Source organism: Genypterus blacodes, unplaced genomic scaffold (genome assembly GCF_046128005.1).
Source record: "Genypterus blacodes isolate CSIRO-AG114 ecotype Tasmania unplaced genomic scaffold, CSIRO-AGI_Gbla_v1 ptg000076l_1, whole genome shotgun sequence".
Classification (NCBI taxonomy): domain Eukaryota; kingdom Metazoa; phylum Chordata; class Actinopteri; order Ophidiiformes; family Ophidiidae; genus Genypterus; species Genypterus blacodes.
In genome coordinates, this window is record NW_027466885.1 from 8337290 (window position 1) to 8356567 (window position 19278).

At 44.6% G+C, this 19278-nt stretch overlaps 2 protein-coding genes across 2 annotated transcripts in view; one reads left to right on the top strand and one right to left on the bottom strand.

The window, feature by feature from the left end:
- The window catches only part of myripb (myosin VIIA and Rab interacting protein b), a 68772-nt gene extending 55954 nt beyond the window's left edge, over nucleotides 1-12818 (top strand). The window contains exons 4-16 of the mRNA XM_076158375.1: nucleotides 1063-1143; nucleotides 1814-1911; nucleotides 2244-2324; nucleotides 2837-2998; nucleotides 4871-5039; nucleotides 5327-5850; nucleotides 6040-6192; nucleotides 6510-7226; nucleotides 8914-9096; nucleotides 9185-9346; nucleotides 11671-11766; nucleotides 11877-11937; nucleotides 12769-12818. Coding sequence (XP_076014490.1) covers nucleotides 1063-1143; nucleotides 1814-1911; nucleotides 2244-2324; nucleotides 2837-2998; nucleotides 4871-5039; nucleotides 5327-5850; nucleotides 6040-6192; nucleotides 6510-7226; nucleotides 8914-9096; nucleotides 9185-9346; nucleotides 11671-11766; nucleotides 11877-11937; nucleotides 12769-12818 — 2537 coding nt within the window. The remainder of the gene's footprint in view (nucleotides 1-1062; nucleotides 1144-1813; nucleotides 1912-2243; nucleotides 2325-2836; nucleotides 2999-4870; nucleotides 5040-5326; nucleotides 5851-6039; nucleotides 6193-6509; nucleotides 7227-8913; nucleotides 9097-9184; nucleotides 9347-11670; nucleotides 11767-11876; nucleotides 11938-12768) is intronic.
- A 2329-nt stretch (nucleotides 12819-15147) lies between these two features.
- Nucleotides 15148-16127, bottom strand: prlh2 (prolactin releasing hormone 2). The gene is made up of 2 exons (XM_076158390.1): nucleotides 15956-16127; nucleotides 15148-15353 (listed from the first exon to the last, which is right to left on the bottom strand). The coding sequence occupies exons 1-2, from the start codon at nucleotides 16125-16127 to the stop codon at nucleotides 15148-15150; spliced, it is 378 nt and encodes a 125-aa protein (XP_076014505.1).
- Between the last annotated feature and the right edge of the window lie 3151 nt (nucleotides 16128-19278).

The following is a 19278-nucleotide window of genomic DNA, read 5'->3' on the forward strand; positions in this document are numbered from 1 at the left end:
GGGAGACTTCTTTTGCTTTATCTGGAGGCAACAGCGACTTAACTTTTAGCCCGTGGTTTGGAAAAAGTCCTCCTTCTGTGCCCCCTGACAGTTTGTCTTTGCAGCGGGTGCATGGCCACGTGTACACTCTTCACTTTACACTTAGATGGATGAGAAGGACACAATGACTTGGAAACCACAGGAGAGGTATCTAGCAGCATTTAATTGGCCATTAAGGGAATATGTGGTTTTGAAGGAGGGGATAAGTGTAACCACTACACCTTCTCCGGGAATTCACCCTCTCCACTTTACTCCAGTTCTCTTCAGCCAAGACTCTTCACATATCACCTGCCAAGCCTTAGATTGCCCAAAATTTCCATTTTGGGTCACACGCGTCCCTTTTGCTGTAACCGTAGATTTTGGAGTTCAAGGGGAAAGAGGCGCTCAAGTAAATATAGCAGCACACAACACACAGGAGACTTGACCTGAATGAGTGAGCGCACAGGTAAAGGAAATGTACAAAATGATACTGCAGCATGTGGTTGTGCTTAGTGTATATGCAGCAAGAACAAACCTGCAAGAAAATTGAGTTTTAGGGTCTCAAACTTTATTATAACTATTATTTGAAAGGGGCCATATAATACCTTTTTTGGTTATTTTCTCTTTATTTGTTGTGTGACATAGTAGGGGTGAGTACATTGTTCCTGATTAGTATATAAACATGTTAATGAGCTGAGGGAGCCGTCGGAACAAAGCAGGGTGTTTTCATATCAAAGGCTGTATCTGAGTGGCCTGTTTTCACTCAGTATGCACAGGAAGAGCAGATGTGGATGAGTGCGTTTTTGCATGTTAAAGCATTGCAAATGTCAAATGGAATGAAAACAGGAAAATGGAAATGCTCCCCTTAAGTAGGATGTGAAATCGTCAAGTGCAAAATCGAGGCATTTGCACCCAAATTAATGCGTGTATGAGCTGATGATTTGCATTCTGTGAAAATCAAATCAAAGATGTCTGTCTCTCCCTCCCTCTCCCTCTCTCCTCTCTCTCTCTCCCTCTCTCTCTCTCCCTCTTCCTCTCCCCTAGAAGGCAGCGCTCACGAGGGAAGCAACGACAATGATGGCAGTGTCTGCGGCAGTGACTCGGCCTTCTACAAACAGAGTGAAGGTGAGCGTGGCCGCCACAAAGCGGCTGACGCAGGCGGGCGATTTCACCGGCTATTGTAACAGACATTATCTCTCCCACTTTATGTTTATTTCTTCTAACTTGGTGCGGGTGATTTTCCACTTAATGTTTTCTTAAAAGGTAATCCGTTTATGTTTATTGTTGCCTAAACACAGAAAACAACCTTATCCATACACACACACACACACAAACACACAAAAACACAATTATAGCCTCCTACGCACGGCATTGTGCTTTTATCCTTCTTTCACAAGCACAGACACAAATGCTGGTGTCACCTATACACACACACACACACACATTCATACACACATAACTATGCAAATAGCCCCTCTAACCATAAAGGTAATTCAGTTTGTTAAACCAGTGATTATGAGTTGTTTTTGTAATGTTCAAGATACACCATTTAGATGATGGCAGCTCTTAAGAGGCCCTTAAAACTCTGTGTGTATGTGTGTGTATTACAGTATTAACTGATGGGTGCAAATGGATTGCACAAATAAAAGTGTTTTAGTCTAATGGCGTAAAGATTCAGGGTGAAGGTAAAAGTTTGGCGTGCGGTTGAAAGTGTTTGGATTGTCAGACAGATGAGCTCAGACCTGTGTGCGTGCGTGCGTACGTGCGTGCGTGTGCGTGTTTGTGTGTGTGTCAGGACACAGCATGGCAGAAACGCTCACAGTCGCCGTGCGTGTTGCCGAAGAAGCTATAGAGGAGGCCATCGCCAAGGCGGAGGAGTTCAGTGACAGCTTGGTAAGAAATCCATCAGCTCCTCGTCTTCCTCCTCCACTCTTCTTTTTTGTCACCTTCTTCATTTGCTCTCTGCTCTTGATCCCCTGTTTAATCTTTTCACTCCACTGTGTGTGTGTGTGTGTGTGTGTGTGTGTGTGTGTGTGTGTGTGTGTGTGTGTGTGTGCGCGTGTGCGTGCGTGCGTGCGTGTGTGTGTGTGTGTGTGTGTGTGTGTGTGTGTGTGTGTGTGTGTGTGTGTGTGTGTGTGTGTGCGTGCGTGTGCGCGTGTGTGTGCGCGCGCGTGTGTGCGCGCGTGTGTGTGCGCGCGTGTGTGTGCACGTGCATGCCCGCGCAGGAGAAGCAAAATGAGGCTCGATATCTGCGGGACCACAAAGAGGAGCTCATAGAGGAACTTGCCACCACCATCGTACAAAAAGTAGGTTGAATGAGGGCATTTTGTACTTTTTGCATGTTTATTTCCACCTTTTGACATGGAGAGAATTAAGTGTGGTTAATTAAAATATAACCAGAGAACACTTCACCTTCAGATCAGAGGAGCATCAAAGCATTCTTTCCGTTGCTTTTTGTTTGGGTGGAGAGCTGGCAGGAGAACACAGCCACGGCCATGAAAATTCTATTTGCGTTTGTTCGGCAGCGCTCACATCAAAAAGCTTAAATGCTTCACGCATCGATGGAGAATAAGTTGGCGGTTGTTCATCATTTATCAGTGATCAAGATGCTGAGGTTGTTTGCGCTTATAAATCCATGAAAAATGCAAATTGATTCATCTTCATTATCCAGTTTGTACTGTTATTGTGCCTTTTAAATATTTAACAGCATAAATGTCTGCAAAGTCTCCAGCTTTTATCTAGTTCTAATCTAATTGCTCCCCCTCATTTTAATTCATCTCCTTCTTCTTTTCCTTTTTCCTCCGTCTCTCCGCCGTAGATAATCCAGAGGAGGAAGCGTTCGGAAATGCAGACAGAGTATGACTTTGTCTGGCCTCAGCCTCAGTCTCTGAACCAGCCCGTCCAACTGGCCTCCCCGTCGCAGCCCCAAGCCTCGTCCCAGGAACAGCAGGACCCACTGAAGACCCCCTACACGCTTTGGGTCAGTGTAATAGAGAGAGCGCGAGAGAGAGTGTAGGTGGTCGGGGGTTATGTTATGGCAGGATGTTCCCCGGGCCATGTAAGACATCTGTGTACATTCTGATCCTCCTGTGTGTTCTCTCCGTTGACATATTTCTAACCGTGGTTTGGATGTGTAAGCTGCGCATTCCTCGCCAAGTTCCTTTCCGCGTGTTTTCGTCTGGAAAACGCAAGAATGTCCAGTCACATATGTAATGACCATGTGATGGAAGTTTGAGTTATGATCCAGTCTCCTTAGTGTCCCTGCCTGGTCTCGTAGCTGTGTCGTTGGCTTTTACAAAGTTTTTGCTGGCGCTGCAGCAAATGTGATGAGACAGCCCCTCTGTCACTGCTGTTTCCTGTTCATTCTCACTTCTCCCACATTGGCCAGAAACAGAAGCTGCTGGCAAGAGACTGAAACATCCTGCATGTCCTGCCTGCTACTTCAATTTGTGTCTGTCCTGCGATTAAGTCATCAGAAATCACGGGGAGAAGTAATTGGATTCTGTCGAGAGCTGAAGCTGAAATAATAATCGAGTTACTCTGTCACTTTTCATTCCTCTTTTTATTCTGTTCTTTCGTCTTGCGTCAACACGATCTGACCCCCAGATCAGCCGAAATGTTTCAGTGTCAGTGATAGATACTGTATACGAGCAGGATGGGAGATGTATGTTTCGTCTCTCTTGCTTTATGTTTTATTCACAGTGCTGAACTTGCACTTCCCTTTCAACTCTTGCAGCGCAGAGGAGCCGACTGAACTATTATGATCAACAATCGCAGGCACTCATTTGTTCCCGGGATGTTATTTTCAATTCACTGGGGAGTTCCTCTGCCCGGTGTGCATGCCTGTTTTTTATTTATTATATGTTTATGAGACTAGAGAGGACTTTTCTGTATTCAAACTCAGCACACAGATCTGCAGTATACAAACACACAAATGAGCAACACATACACACACACATATCTAGCAGTGTTTCATATTGGTAGCCAGTAGGGATGAGTGTGTGTGCTCTGTGTATCAGCAGGCTCCTCCATGCTGTGTCCTGCTGTGTGGCTCTGTGAAGATCAAAGTGTGTTGAACACACAAACACACACACAGCTTTATTGTCCACTGATCCTTTCTGTAAAATTAATCCTTTAATCCATTTTTATTTCTCTCTTAATTCCTGGGCCATGTGTATGTTAAGCCATTATTCATCCAAATGGACAAGTCTCCATCAAGAAAAGACGAACAAATCCTTAAAATCAGAAAAAGTTAGAGGTCTACTGCTTGGTGGGTTACTGACTTTGCTCACAGATCTTTTCTAGCATCGTAAATCATTTTATAGTCCTTTACTGTCTCTCACAAACAGAGTTATGAAGTCTTGGCCGGCAGCTGCTTGTTTTCTATCACCATCTGCTGGCGAGAAAGTGGAACTACAGCACACAGTGTTTGGCCTTGACAGGACAAATATTAGCTCAGATGGGTTAAGTGCCTGCTTTATCATTGTTTTATAAGTAGATATTATATTTGACTGGATATTAAATGTGATGTTCTGGGTCTCTGTACCTCTCTGTCTCAGCCGAATTATGTTGTCGGGAACTCCTATTACTGGAAGTGTGTCTGAAGGTGCTCGAGCCAAATTTATGAAAATGTGCTTTGACTTGGTGCTGTTGTGTAATAATTTCCAAGGTACTAAAATTCAGCTCAAACCTCCACACAGCGTCAGGGTCGGGGGTTCCTAGCAGAGGATCATTTTTCCTTAAACTCTGCTGTCAAAGTGGAGAAAATGCTTTATTTAATATGAGTATTTGTTTGTGCTGGGAGTTTATGTCAACAGAAACATTGTGTGTGTGTTTTTGTGCGTCTGTGCAGCGGTCACGGTCGGCATTCTCCCTAACCAGCGACGACTCCCCAGACAAGTGTTTGGAGGAAGTGGGCGCAGGGGCAGGTGGAGGTTTTCAGGAATACTCATCGCTGAAGAGGGAGGCCAAGGCCGCCTCGCTGCCCAGCTGGAAGAGCGTGGACCGACTGGACAACTCCAGTAAGAACAAACTCGCCTCAGACTCTCTCTGTCCAACATTTTCATACTTGATTTTTGCTATTTGCTATTTTACTATCACTGTAGAAGAGCACTTCAGAGGTCTAAATGCTCCCCTGATCATCTGTGTGCCTCTCTGGTCAGCTTGTGTCCCCATTTTGTGAACAAGAGTGACCAACTGTCCCTGTGATGAAAGTACTCCTCCTTTGATCTAAGTCTCATTTTTGCATCCCAAAAACAAGTGAAGGAACAATAATTTAAACTTTCTGCTTCCGCTTGTGTTCATCCAGGTGCGTCCTCGGTGCTCCAGAGTCCAGACGGTAACTGGATCGCTCTCCACAGCTCCCAGCTGTCTCGGCCCAGCCTGTTGACCAAGAGGAAGAGCCTGGTGTTCAGCGTGCTGGAGAAAGAGTCAGGCGTCGTTTCGGCTTACGACGAGATGGGCTCCGACTCTGAGGAAAATGACGAAGGCGGCTGGGGCGCTGCTTTGCGACAGTTCAGGCGCAAACTGTCCGACGAGACGTACTACACCGATTCGCAGCACGACCCAGAGTGGACTTACACCCAGCACCTTCCCATTACCTCGCCATCTTCCGGCCAGTACACCAACACTGAGACACTCAACTCAGACTCAGAGGCTTCGTTGGTGCTGTCTGCACGTCCCCGCAAGCCACCTCACAACCTGCTGAGGAAGAAGGGGCCACCAGACACACACCTGCACCCCCATCACCAGCCGTACTACCAACAGCATCACCAGAATATCTCTCCGTACCGACACCACTCGGATGCACTTGATGTGAATTTTAACCCCAAGGTGATTTGTCTTGACCTGAAGTTTTTTTGCCTACCTATGTTGAACGCACTTATTGGAAGTCGCTTTGGATAAAAGCATCTGCTAAATGACTGTAATGTAATGTAATGTCTTAAATTTACATTTAATTTACATTTCTGCACCGTAAATTTCAGCATTTGATGAGGTAACAATAAGTTTTTGAACCCGCAGTTGATGGGAGACAGCAGCGAGGCAGAGGAGAGGCAGAGTGAACCCATCAGAAGGTCACGCCGACGCAGGAAAAGCAAGAGGGAGTCGTCAACAGAGCAGACGAGGCCTGGAAGCACCCAGAGCCTCACACAGTCCATCCACCCTTCAGTTCAGGTAAAACATCACAACTTTGACTTATAGTCGTATGTTCTACAAAACGATTATTGATCATACAATATTTCATGGTCCCAACACCTGTGTGATGAAAGTCTGAAGGTGTAATATTATACTTTACCAGCAGGTGGAGGCAAATCACAGTTCTTCATGTTGATCAAGTTCAGGCTCATTACTCTGTCTCTTTCCTTTACCTCTTGTACTTTTATCCACATAAATCAGTTACTGTTTTTGTGACATGTTTATGATCATATAATTTTTGTGCTTTCCCATGGTGACTCTCACTCACTCGCCCTCTCTCTCTCTCTCCTCTCAAGGAGAATAGTGCTTTCCTACTCAACGCCCTGTTGAAAAGGAGTTTAAGTGAGGAGCAAGCAGTTTCTGACACCGTACCCACCATTGTCTCTGTGCCAACGGCCCCCACTGTGCCAAACACCTTCAAAGTAGACGGCATGATCCCTGAGCCAGAGGATTTAGACACAGTGGCCCCGAACTCGGCAGCTCCCAGCCCCCCAGAACCCCTCTCCCTGGCCCCTGGTGCCCTGCGTTCCCCCAGCAGCTCGAGGCGTGGATCTTGCTCTGAGAACCCTATGGAGGACCAGCTACGATCCAGACTTAGCCAGCTGGTCAGCAAAGGCAGCAGCTCATCTGAGGAGGAGTATGAAAAGTGGCCCGAGGAAGAAAGTGACAGACGGAGAGAGAAGTCGGGTGATGCGGGAAGAGACGAGCAGAGCGACAGATTTCAAGGACAAGAGAAAGGAGGTGAAACAGTTGAAGTAAATGGAGCCGAGATGAAAAGAAGTGAGAGACTAATGGAGAGTCCGTCACCGAAGGAGTCAGAGGAAGGAGCCAAGAAGGAGATAGTTGGCGAAGAGGGGCAAAAGAGAGAAGAAAACTTCAAAGCAAATAGACAAAGTAAGAGAGAAGATAAAAGAGAAGCAGAGAGAGAAGGAGGAGGAAGGAGGAGCAGATCCAGCGGGAGCTCTGCTGCTGTAACACCTTCGTCCAAGGGGGGGTTGCTGTCAAATAGCCAGGTGGGAACATCTGCTTCTGTCGTCTGTCTTCTGTCCTTCAAAAGGGTGGATATGGCTTTGCTATCTTGTCTATTTGTCTCCTCTTTGTCATCCTGTCTTTATCTTCTGAGACCTTCCTCCATCTCCTCTCCTCCATCTATTTCTCATCCCTCCTCAAGTGCTTCTCCCTTTGTGTCTCTGTCCTTCTATGCTTCTGCTGTGGTTGGTCATTGTCCGCCAAAACACACACACACACACACACACACACACACACACACACACACACACACACACACACACACACACACACACACACACACACACACACCTATCTGTCCTATCTGTCTATCTATGACTCATACATCACATCGGCCTTGGGGTGTTTCTTAATCCTATATAATGTATAGACAATTTGTCTTGGTAATTTCAGGCACACAATGTTGCATTAAGGACGTGTGGGTTGTTGACCCTGAGCTTGTCTCATTATAAGGCTGCATGTGAGTAATATGTTTGCCTCTTACATGTCAGTGTGACACATGTACTCGTCAACACAGCTCAGTTTGATGTAAATGGAGACAATCTAACACGTGACAGTAGTGACATGTAGCATTTTCCGTCAGATTTAGAGAACTATTTAAACCTTTACATTTTCAATTTGGGTTTTATTAAATGCAGAAATAATGGATCTGGAAGGAACTGATAACTGGGTTCTAAAGGATATTGCTAGAATCTGTAAAATTAAGGTTATAAAACATATATAAACAAATCCACAGTGAGACCATACACCCCGATGGGGTACACCTGCAACAAGTGTGTGTGTTTGTATGTATGTATGTGTGCATGTGTGTGTCAGACTGTTTGATGTGCTTCTATGGAGTGGATGAGAATGACCCTCGCCAAAACATCCATTTCTCCATCGATCTGCCTCAATATCAATATCTGCAAGCCTCCATCTCTGCCTCCTCGGCGTCCTTTCACAGATCACAGATCATCGCTGAGTGGTGCTTTAAAATAAGAAAAAAAGACTGAGAGAGATAAGAGGTTTGTCTGGCTGGTGTGATGCCACATGGCATCTGTGACCAGAGTGCTGCCCTCCCTCACTGCTGAAGCTCTTTCAGCGCGTGTTCAGTCTGAGATGGATCAATGGGCCTCCGATCCTTCTGATCAAAACTTCAGCCAGAGATTACTTCATGAAAGAATCATATCCGTATCTGTCTGTCTGTCTGTCTGTCTGTCTGTCTGTCTGTCTGTCTGTCTGTCTGTCTGTCTGTCTCTCTCTGTCTCTCTCTCTCTCTCTTTCTCTCTGCCCTTTTCAGCACAGATGCACTAATCGTGAATCACTGTTCCTGTTTCCCCTCGTAGAGATGATCTTAAGTCACTTCATAACTGACAACATCCTTTCACCTTTCCAAGCCTCAAAACTCTAATGATCAGCATCTCCTTTGGCCTTGTCTTGTTTCCTATCCTCCTCCTCCTCCTCCTCCTCCTCTTTATCCTCTTCCACTTTCCCGCCAAGCAGCTCTTTGTTCTGCTCCACCTGATTGCTCTTCACAGGTCTCATGTGTGGGGATGTGCACATTGACGTAACAACTCATTTTGCTTATCTGTTTTCAGGCACGGACATGTAGTTTATGTATTTCAGAGCTTTTCAAAGTCAATTCAGATTAGAAAAGCTGAATCTCTGGTGTGTGTGTGTGTGTGTGTGAAGCAGAAGCACTCCGCAGCCTCTCTCTGCAGCATCACCACGGAGGTGCTGAAGGTTCTGAACGCCACCGAGGAGCTGATCAGTGAGGCCGGAGGCGAGAGCTTCACCCCGTCCGAGTCTTCGCCCATCTCTAGCAGCTCTGACACCCGTCGGCTGGACCAAAGGCTCACCAAGATGGAGGAGAACGTAAGCCGCAGTCATTTTGCCCCTGAGTGTGTGTGGAAAATAAGACGGAGAGCAAATCCTAAATGTCGAGCCCACATTCTCTGCGCAGGTGTATCTGGCCGCCGGCGCCGTGTACGGCCTGGAGGGGGCGCTAGGGGATCTGGAACAGTGCGCCCGCAGCATCAGCAGCGGCACCATGGACACAGAGCTGGCCTTCCTGGAGGATCAGGTGGCGACAGCTGCTGCTCAGGTCCAACAGTCTGAACTGCAGGTACGTTTGTTGATCATCCGCTCAGCTGTCAACATTCTCACATTAGATTCTTTAGTTTCAAGTTTATTTGTCATGTACACAGTAAAACACAAGTCATACTGAACATTGAAATTCTTAATGACGTGACAACAACAGCAGCATATTGAAATTGAATTGAATTTAGTGCAATAAAAAGATTGATTGTGCAAAGTACTATGTATTAGAGAAAATGGAATAAAGTGCAGACCAGACTATATACAACAGAATAAAATACATATATAAGAACAGACTATTACTAATGAATAAATCTAAAGTGGCATGAGTGCCGATGGAATAGAGTGCAGAGTGAAAAGTCACTAGTTCAGGAGCCTGATGGCCTGGGGGAAGAAGCAGTTTTTGAGTCTAGTAGTCGGTGCCCGGATGCTCCGGAAGCGCTTCTGGGCATTTTTCACTGCCGTGACAGAATGTCTAGACCAGGTGAGATCATCGCTGATGTGCACACCGAGGACACGGCCTGGAATGCCGTCTGGCCCTGGAGACTTCCGTGGGTTTACTCTTTTGAAAGCTCTCCTCACGTCGGTCGTGGATAGGGACAGAGTGCAGTTGTCCAGGTCCTCAGCTAGCCTCACTGCAGGGGTGTTGTTGCTCGCCTCAAACCATGCGTAGAAGGTGTTGAGTTCATCTGGGAGAGAGGCAGCGGGCGGGGCATCACTGCTATTCCTCCCCTTGTAGCCTGTGATGGAACATAGTCCACTCCACATGCGTCTGGGGTCAGGGCTGTGGTAAACAGTCTTCAGCTTGTCCCTGTAGTCTCTTTTGGCATCTCTGATGACCCTCTGGAGGTCGTATCTGGATCTCCTCAAGGTCTCTGGGTCCCCTGAGTTGTAGGCAGACGACCGTGCCAAGAGCTTAGCACGAACTTCGCCATTTACCCAGGGTTTCTGGTTGGGGAAACACCTGACCTTCGGAACGACGTCATCGATGCACTTGGAGATGTAGGCAGAGACAGAGTCTGTGTATTTGTCAAAGTCTCCATTGGTTGCATCACAGAACATCTGTCTGTAGTTTCGAAGCAGTCCTTGAGGATGGCTGTGTATTCCTCACTCCAGTGTTGTACTGCTCGAATAACCGGTTCTTCTTGTTTGAGGCGTTGTCTGTAGGTGGGAAGGTGGTCCGCTTAACTAAAGGCAGGGGGAGGGGTTTGTACCTGTCCTGCAATAGGGAGTAGCAATGGTCGAGAGTCTGATTACCACGGGTAGGAAAGTTGATGTGCTGGTAATATTTCGGCAAAACTTTCCTCATCATAGCTCTATTGTAGTCGCCCACAACAATAAAAGCTGCCTCAGGGTGAGCATTCTCTAGTCCAGTGATAGTCCTATGCAGGTCTTCTAGCGTGCAGGATTTGTCCGCCTGGGGGGGTTGGGGGGGATGTAAACAGCTGTGATGGTGGCGCAGTTGAATTCTCGCGGGAGGAAGAAGGGGCGTACTTTTACAGTTAGTAGTTCCAGGTCTGGTGAGCAGTGTGTTGTTAAGACTGCTACATCCGTACCCCAACGTGAGTTAACCATAATGCAAAACCCAAAACCCCCCTGCGTTTACCAGACTCCGTAGTTCTGTCCTGCCGGAAGGTGGAAAATCCAGCCGGGGAGACGGCGGAGTTGGGTACCGTAGGAACAGCCAGGTCTCGGTGAACGCCAAAACACAGCAGCTAGCAATGTCCCGCTGGATGGAACCCCGCGTGTAGTTCTTCCATTTTATTGTCCAGGGATTGAACATTTGCCAGTAAAATGCTTGGTAGTGGCAGGTTGTTCTTGTGCGATCGGGATCTGCAGAGGATACCGGCTCGTTTCCCTCTCTTCTACCTCTTCCGCAGGTGTGTTGGTAAACACAATGGCGGCAGAACAAAGTGATCCCAACTCGCGCTTCCTTAAGTGTTAAAAAAGTCTGTATCCAGTGAAGAACGGATCCCCAAAAATGCTAGTCGGTCATATTGGATGAATTTATGAAAGTGAAAGTAGTACATATGAAAATAGTCACATAACTATATGCTGTTTGCGGAGCCATCGTCAGTGCTGCCTTTCTATGGCGCACCAGGTGCACCAGAAGCGGAAAGTGGCCCTTGAAGGAAATTGTAGGAAAAGTTATTAAGTGGCAGGTTGTAGATCAAAATCTCATCAAGTGAAAGACTGAAACAGTGAAAGAAGAACTAATGGCGTTTAGGTAAAAGCCTCGTGCTGAGATAGCTGGGAGCTTCATGTGACCAGATAATCACTGCTGCTGTTGATTGAAGCTAAACAAAGATTCTATAAGCGACAAGATATTTAAGGTCTGTTTCTCTTTCTAAGATCTCAAACATTGAGGCCAGGATATCGGAGCTGAAAATGGCCGGCTTGAATGTGACTGTCTGCAATCGCTTCTCCAAGTTCATGCCAAAGGCAAAGGTAAGAAACGGACTCACACTCACACACTTACACCCCCAATACAGGGTGTTATAGTCAAGTTTTTGCTCCCTTGATCCCCAGTAATATTTTATAAAACTTCTTCCTCACAGCCTCAAACTCTGGACTCATCACGCCATCAGAGGAGGAAACTACCAGCTCCTCCACTCAAAGGTACCAAACAAAAAAACAGAAAAAACCTGCAACCACGATAACCGAAGTGCATTTGTAAATACATTAAAATATGCAAAAATTAAATCGAGACCGCTGTGAATTATGGGTGTTCTATATGTAAAGCAGCATTGAAATAAACCCTATAACTTTGTGAAGTTTGCAAGTTTACCTACACACACTTTATCCTTCCAGCAGACGTGTGTGTGCGTGTTTGTGTGTGTGTGTGAGAGAGAGTGAGATGAGACGGGTGAAGATTTTTATTCACATTTACTTAATGTCACACACTTTTTTACTCTTTGTCTGAAAAGAAGAGGTCGGTTTCTGAATGGATGCAGAAGTGAATACGTGTGTGCCAGAGGACTGAAAAGCTCCATTAGACGTAAAGCAAAGCACATGGACAGCAGGAAAAGTCTATTTTATCTACCAACAAGGAGTCTGTGCCTTTTCATGCCGCTGAATGGCCTTTTTTCCGGCGCCTCTTCTTTATTTTCATTATTTTCTTCACCAGCACCCACACAAAAGCTCTGATTCACGATGGCTTTTTCAGTCCCGCTCCAAAGACGGACAGCAGGCGGAACAATGGGGCGAAAATCAGCCAGCAAGGCCGAGTAATCACAGCATTGATACCAGCCTCTTTTTTATCCACTGCTCCAGATTTACAGTCAATGATGAGGAGACTCTCCAGAAGTTTCATATATAAGTGAGCTGTGTTATGTTAATCATATCATAACCAGTAGGAGAGTGTACTCAAGCTCTGTCAGGACAAATTTTGAGATATTAGTAGTTGTCAAGAGATTAACGAATTAAACTCTTCTGGTTTTTGTATTTCAGATCACTTTGAGCCAGAGCCAGAGCAGCAGGTGAACACCTTTCTGCCATAGCGACAGTCAGCAGCACATGAAGTCCCTCAGGGCCCTGGGACAGGGGCCCCTCTAATCCAGTGCCTTGTTCCAGCCTTCACCTCCAGCTTTCAGGCCAAGCAGCGGCCGACAGCTCAGTCCTTCCCTCCTTCCTTCCTTCCTCCATCAGCCCCACCGGGCAGACCACACACCTCCTCCTCCTCTCGCTCCGTCATCCTCTGTCCTCTCCTCCTCCACGTGCACGTGTACCGATGACTCAACAGCCGGTGTCTCTGCCTTAAAATCTGCAAACAATCCTCATTACCCAACTCCAAACGAATCTCTTGACTCTTACTATCTGTACAGACGACGACAACCACAAAAAAGGACGAAGAAACGTTTTCTATCTGTTTGCAAGAGTTCTGTGATTTAATGTGCAATGAAAATCAAAGTGAAAATCAAGTGAAACTTTCTGTGATTCAGTGTCCCAAAAGACTGAGTCGTGTTTTCTACTGCATCACTGTCTCATCCAATGAAACAACAAACAACAAGGGTTGTAATCATGCTGAACGTCCTGTCAGGACCTTTGGAACGCTGATGATAGTTTTCATACTTATCAAGATGGTTAACAAGGACGATTGTGTTCAAAAGTGTATAAAGTATCAGGGCCAAAACGTTTACATCCTTCCTCCCCAAGCACTGAAATTGCTAAATGGCAATAACAGAACGCAAAGCACACTTACCTTGCAGAAATACAGTATTTTGCCCTTTGATGGAAGGACGTGAAATAGCCAAAAACAAAAACGTACAAAATCACAACTATAGTGATCATCCACACGTGCTCCCGTTTCATTAAAAATGTGATTATAAACTGAAATAGATCAAAAGACAAACGTGACTGTCTGACCGGCACAGAGCTGATCTGAGCCTCTGTGATCAGAATGATTGATTAGCAGAAAGGAAGCGCGACGTGTCGCTTGTGCAGGACTCTTCATCCCAACGTCATCTTCCTCTCTCGTCTCTTTTTCTCTCAGACTCGTGGCCTTTTATTTGAAAAAAAAGTGTTTTCATGTTTTTTTCGCCAGAAGTTTTTGCGTTGGACTCGGAAGTCTTGTAAAGATTTATACATAATCAAGTCCGACAGGCTCATGACTAATGCCATGAAACCATGATTTTGTTACAAGCAGTTTATTTTTGTACTTTACAGAAACGTTTTTATTCAATATGGCTGAATGAAGTATTGCAACTTGAAGGCTTTATTCTCCCCTCAGTCCTGTCAAGCCCTCTCATGTGCTTTCAGTGTTTCCCTGCAGTTACTGTTAGAATTTTCACTAATAATGAGGATGGTAAATGTTACAAAACCACAGGGATTTAGTTTTTGTTGGAGTTGTACTACACCTCGAGCTGTATTTGTACTCCTGAGACCATCACTAGGAGAATACTGCCTTTCATCTCCTCCATCTTTACTCTGAGACCGCTCACGTAACTCAAGTCATCAGTTCGTCATTATCATTGTCAAAGCTATCAAAAGGGGAACTAAAGGTGCGATCATCTCTATCAAATGCTCTGCCTCTCCATTTCCTTTGGACACATCAGGGGTTTTGCACATTGATCCTGTACCTTTTTGTCGATGTTCTTCTCAGAGGCGTCGCCGTATCGAAGCATGTTTCTGGTTTTATGGAATTGTTGTACAAAGCACAGCCAAGGGGTCCAATCATCAGTGTCTTGTATTTTTCTATTGTAAAAAAAAAAAAAAAAAATCTCTCATCTCAGAATTTGTTATATATGTATATGTGTGGAAAAGATGGATATAATATAGATTAATATATGTATTGCCCAATCATAGTTGACCAATTCAGTGTTGTGTGCAAGAGGCTGTGTATAACTGTAATGACCTGTAGGCTGGATTTTAAACTGGAAGTGGACGCTCACATCACTGCATCACGTGTGCAGCGAGGGATGGTGAACATTTCGGACACAATCAGAAAACAACCTGAACCTCCAGTCTGAAGCTTTACAGATAGGCCATTGACTTTTATGTGCAGTCGTTTGTTGCAATCCATATAACATATGTGGGAGGGAAATATTAACGAGCAAAAAATACAGATTCTCTATGTGCCAGAGAGCTCAGATTGAGGAAAAAAATGTGTATTATGAAATCAATAAAATTTGGAAAACTTAAAACAAACAATCCTGGACGGCTGTGTGTTTTGAGGCAAGGTGATCAACAAATGTAATCACAACATCCTCATTTATTAATCAATATAGATAGCATTTTGTCCTGTTACTCCTCGTAACAGGACACCAAAGAGAAACACAGAATGCAACAAAGAGTCAGACCAAAGTAAGTATCAAAATAAAAACATCGTCATCATGGCAACCAATCCCTGTCCTCCCCGTTCAGGGCTTTCCTCAGGTTCTCCTTGTTTCTGAGGCTGTTGAGGAGCAGCTCCAGCGTCCGGACCACCGGCTGCATCTCGCCGCTGTTCAGCGCCTCCACGCTGCTGTGTCTCTTCCCGAAGCGTCCGATGGGTCTCACCCCACGGCCCACATACCAGAACGGGTCTATCTCCGGACCTGCAAGACCACAAGCGCACAAGGTCATCACTGCAATACTGGGTAACCGAATGCTGTTTAACTGAGCACTGAAACTGCAACAACACCAACTAATGTTACCGTGTCGATTGTATTTGTCTCTAATGTAATTAATCAATTTGGAGGCTTTATTAGCGATTTGGAGAATTGACTCGAAAAAAATTCCTGCCTTCAATTCTAACAAATTGATCCGCTAACCATCTGTTATACAAATGTATATTAAAGCCACTTAAGATTTATGTAACAGAAAAGAATGTGACATAACACGCAATCTATAGATCACATACAGGGGACAATTAAGTATTAAATTACTTCCTGCAATCCTATTTCCCACTTCCTATTGGATCTTGAGGGTAACTGAAATTCTGAACCAATATTTTTTTCAAAAAGTCAATTCAATTCAATTCCTTATATCAGTATATAATTAATAAGGTGTGCTGTAATGTCACCAGAGCCACGGGTTAGAACACTGCTGCATCCTATGCCATTACAAATATCGACGTCAAATAAATATTTTAGTAGTTTTCAGTTTTCATAAAATAGAAACAACATAATAGTAATTGTTTTAAAATGCCGATTCTTACTTCTGTTGTCGACGTTGTGGACGATGTGGAAGTCGTGCTCCACCGTGGTGCTGTGGGCGCAGGTGACGCTGACGCTCGAGGAGAGGAGGAGCAGAGCGGCCAGAGCGGCGAGCAGCCAGCGGCGCGTCAGGACGCTCAGGCGGACAGCAGCAGCAGCTCTCCCCGGCAGCATGCTGTGGAATCTGGCAAGGCACTGCGCCAAAGACCCATACAGTCACTTTCAAAACGATCCAGGGCCGGAAACAAGAAAGACTATAGCCTAATATTGTAAAAACTCCCGCAATGGTTTGTTTAAATGTTAATTATATCACAACATGAACGCCAAATGAGAAAAACATCATTAAGCAGGATCAAGTCTGTAAACATCAACATTGATTTAGTTCAATCTCAAATCAATATTAGATTAATAACAACAGTGCTATAGTTCAATGTTATTAAAATATCATGATTTTATATGATTTAGCACGATCTCACAAATACAACCATGATCATTATAAACCTACAGATAACATCATAATGTAAAAAAAACCCCATTATAAATGTCTCATATCATATCCTGTCAATATTGCAATTGAGTAATTGGCATTGGTAATACAATTCTACTTGAATAATAGCATAAATAACATCTTACATTACCAGGTTCTTATTATTGTGAAGTCCGATAGAGCGTAGCCCAGACCACCACTTACCCTGAACTTTGGTAACACACTGAGTGAGGTCAGTCACTGCACGTCTGAAGACTTTATTGTTGAGCAGGTGTTACACAAGCTTATATACCCACACTGGCCCTGAGCTGCTTGGATGATGAATCAAGAACGTCAGACACACACACACACACACACACACACACAGAAACACACACACACACACACACACGCACACACGTTGAGCCTAGACTGCAGGATGCATCACCCTCCTCCTTCCTCTCTTTAACCTCCCTCATCACTTCCAGAATGGTGACTTAATGGGGACTCGCTTTTGGTGTTTTCCTCATGTCAGTCACGCAGCGGCACAGTCCATCAAGAAGTCAGTGACATGTGGACAACTTTAAAATGGTGGAGATCGGGTGACCCACCTCAAGTAGGCCTGTCAGACAGTGGCTCCAGAACTGTGGTGGGTGGCTTTGACAAGCATTTCATCGATCACCTTGTTTACAATCTGACAAAGCAAGACACAAGCAACTGTCTGTGTGGAAAAATGTTCAGGATATTCACAAACAGACAGTTATGTTACTTATGAGCCAATATTATTTAGTATACTACTATAGAGGATGTGATGCAAATAGGTGTATGAGCTTGAGTGCACGTGAGCGTGTGTGTCTGTGTCTGTACACTGCTTCCGCCTGGGGGCAGCATATTGGTTCTCTTACACAGATTAGAACAGATGTAATTTGCTCATGGATCAGATGTTATGATGCAAACACAAACCCATGAGTGTGGCTGTGATAAAAGGGAGTAAACACTATCTGAGGATGTGTAATCATAACCACAAAAGGACACGTCAATGAAGGAGCATCATTGATTTATGAGCCGGAGCTCTTATTAGAAATGCAAACAATTAGTTTCCTTTCAGACGCCCAGTCACAGGCAGACGTAGAGATTGGTGTCATCACTTTGCAGTAACGCTGAAAATACAGTCCTGATCTGTAGAGAGTGTGACGGTCAATAACCCACAAGATCTGGTTGGCTCTTCTAAATTGTCTTGTACATCCCTGATTGTTAAGCTCTGATAGACATATTGAAATGGTTACAAATAATATTACTGATAAGGATAAGATTCTTTTGAGTGAGTGAACAGCAACCTTGAGGACAAAGAGTTTTTACATTTCCATGGTACATTTTCAACCCAAAGTCCACTGCTCCTAATTTCAGTGACGTTTGCTCCAAAGTGTCATAAAACGGCTTGCTCAGACGTGTCTCCTCTTCAGATGCCTCATGGTCTCATCAGGTTCTGATTGAATGGCTTAATCTGTCCTCCATAGTGTTTCTCTGAATGGAATCACAGGCCAGGATGCAGCATGATAGGCCAGATCGGATCTCTTGCTCCATTAAACATGAATGAGACCTTTGAGGAGCTGTAACAGTGAGGCAAGAATTGTGTGCTCAGTAGAAAACAACTCAGCCAAAGTCTTCATTCATAAATGTGGTGTTCTTAATGGGGCAGCGAGGAGATATATTCATTGTGGGACATAGAGGCTCTTACATTCAGGTAATGACATTGAGCAACGTGGTATTGATTGAGAAAACCCTGTTGCATAATGATTTAAAGCTTGACCTGGTATTAGCTTTATCGTCTAAATCTCTCCCCTTACGTGACATATTATATTTTGTTAATTAACTCATCAATCTTGACCTACAGTGTGTGGGAAGGAACCTTCATTGATCATGTTTGGTTTACCTTCCATCCATCTGTTCTCTTTCCATGTCTATCCTGGATTGTGTCCTGATTTACCCTCTTTTAGATATATTTTACATATATAGATATAGATTAGATATATGGATATTGCATCATTCAGTGCTGGCCCAGCGGCTTCTGGAGCTGGGTATTGTGGGTTGAAGTCCCACCTAGGTCGCAATTTAAATTGAATCTTCAGAAGCTGATACCCCAAAATAAATTTCTGAAATGCTATGTTTACAATTTAATTCTCTGACACACGACATAATGTTAGTCATGATAATCTGCAACAAAGTAAACAAAGCAACACTTTGTAGCTGACTATCTTGTTGATCTTTTTTTCCCAGTTGATGATGTCTTGACCCTGACCTTTGTCAATGGTTACTGTGTGGTTACTGTGGGAACTGTCAAAGGTGAAGGGAGACTCATCATTTCCGCCATTGTGAGACTTCTTGATGACAGTGATGGCTGTTGGAGACGATTGTAGGAATGGTGCATGTCCACCGCATTCGAGCCAATCTCGAATTAAGTCATTAACAACTGTGACATGCTAAGGTGATACCATACATGTCTCCCACTTCTATAATTTGGTAATGCAAATAAAATAACTTTTTCAATATCCTCAGATTTTTCCCAAATTTACACAAATTGATGCCAGGGCAGCCTGGAGGCTGCGTCTGAAATATTAACTTTCCTGCTCCTTCCCTGTCCAACATATGCCCATATGTTGTTTTAAGGTTTTCTTTAGATTTACAAAACAATGACCGCGGGGTCAACGTTTTCAGGATTTTGTCAATATTCTCAGATTCGCCCCAGATTCACATGAATTGATGCCATGGCAGCCTGGAGGCTGTGTCTGAAATATTTACTTTCCTGCTCCTTCCTTGTCCAACATATGGGCTTTTAAGGTTTTCTTTAGTTTTACAAAA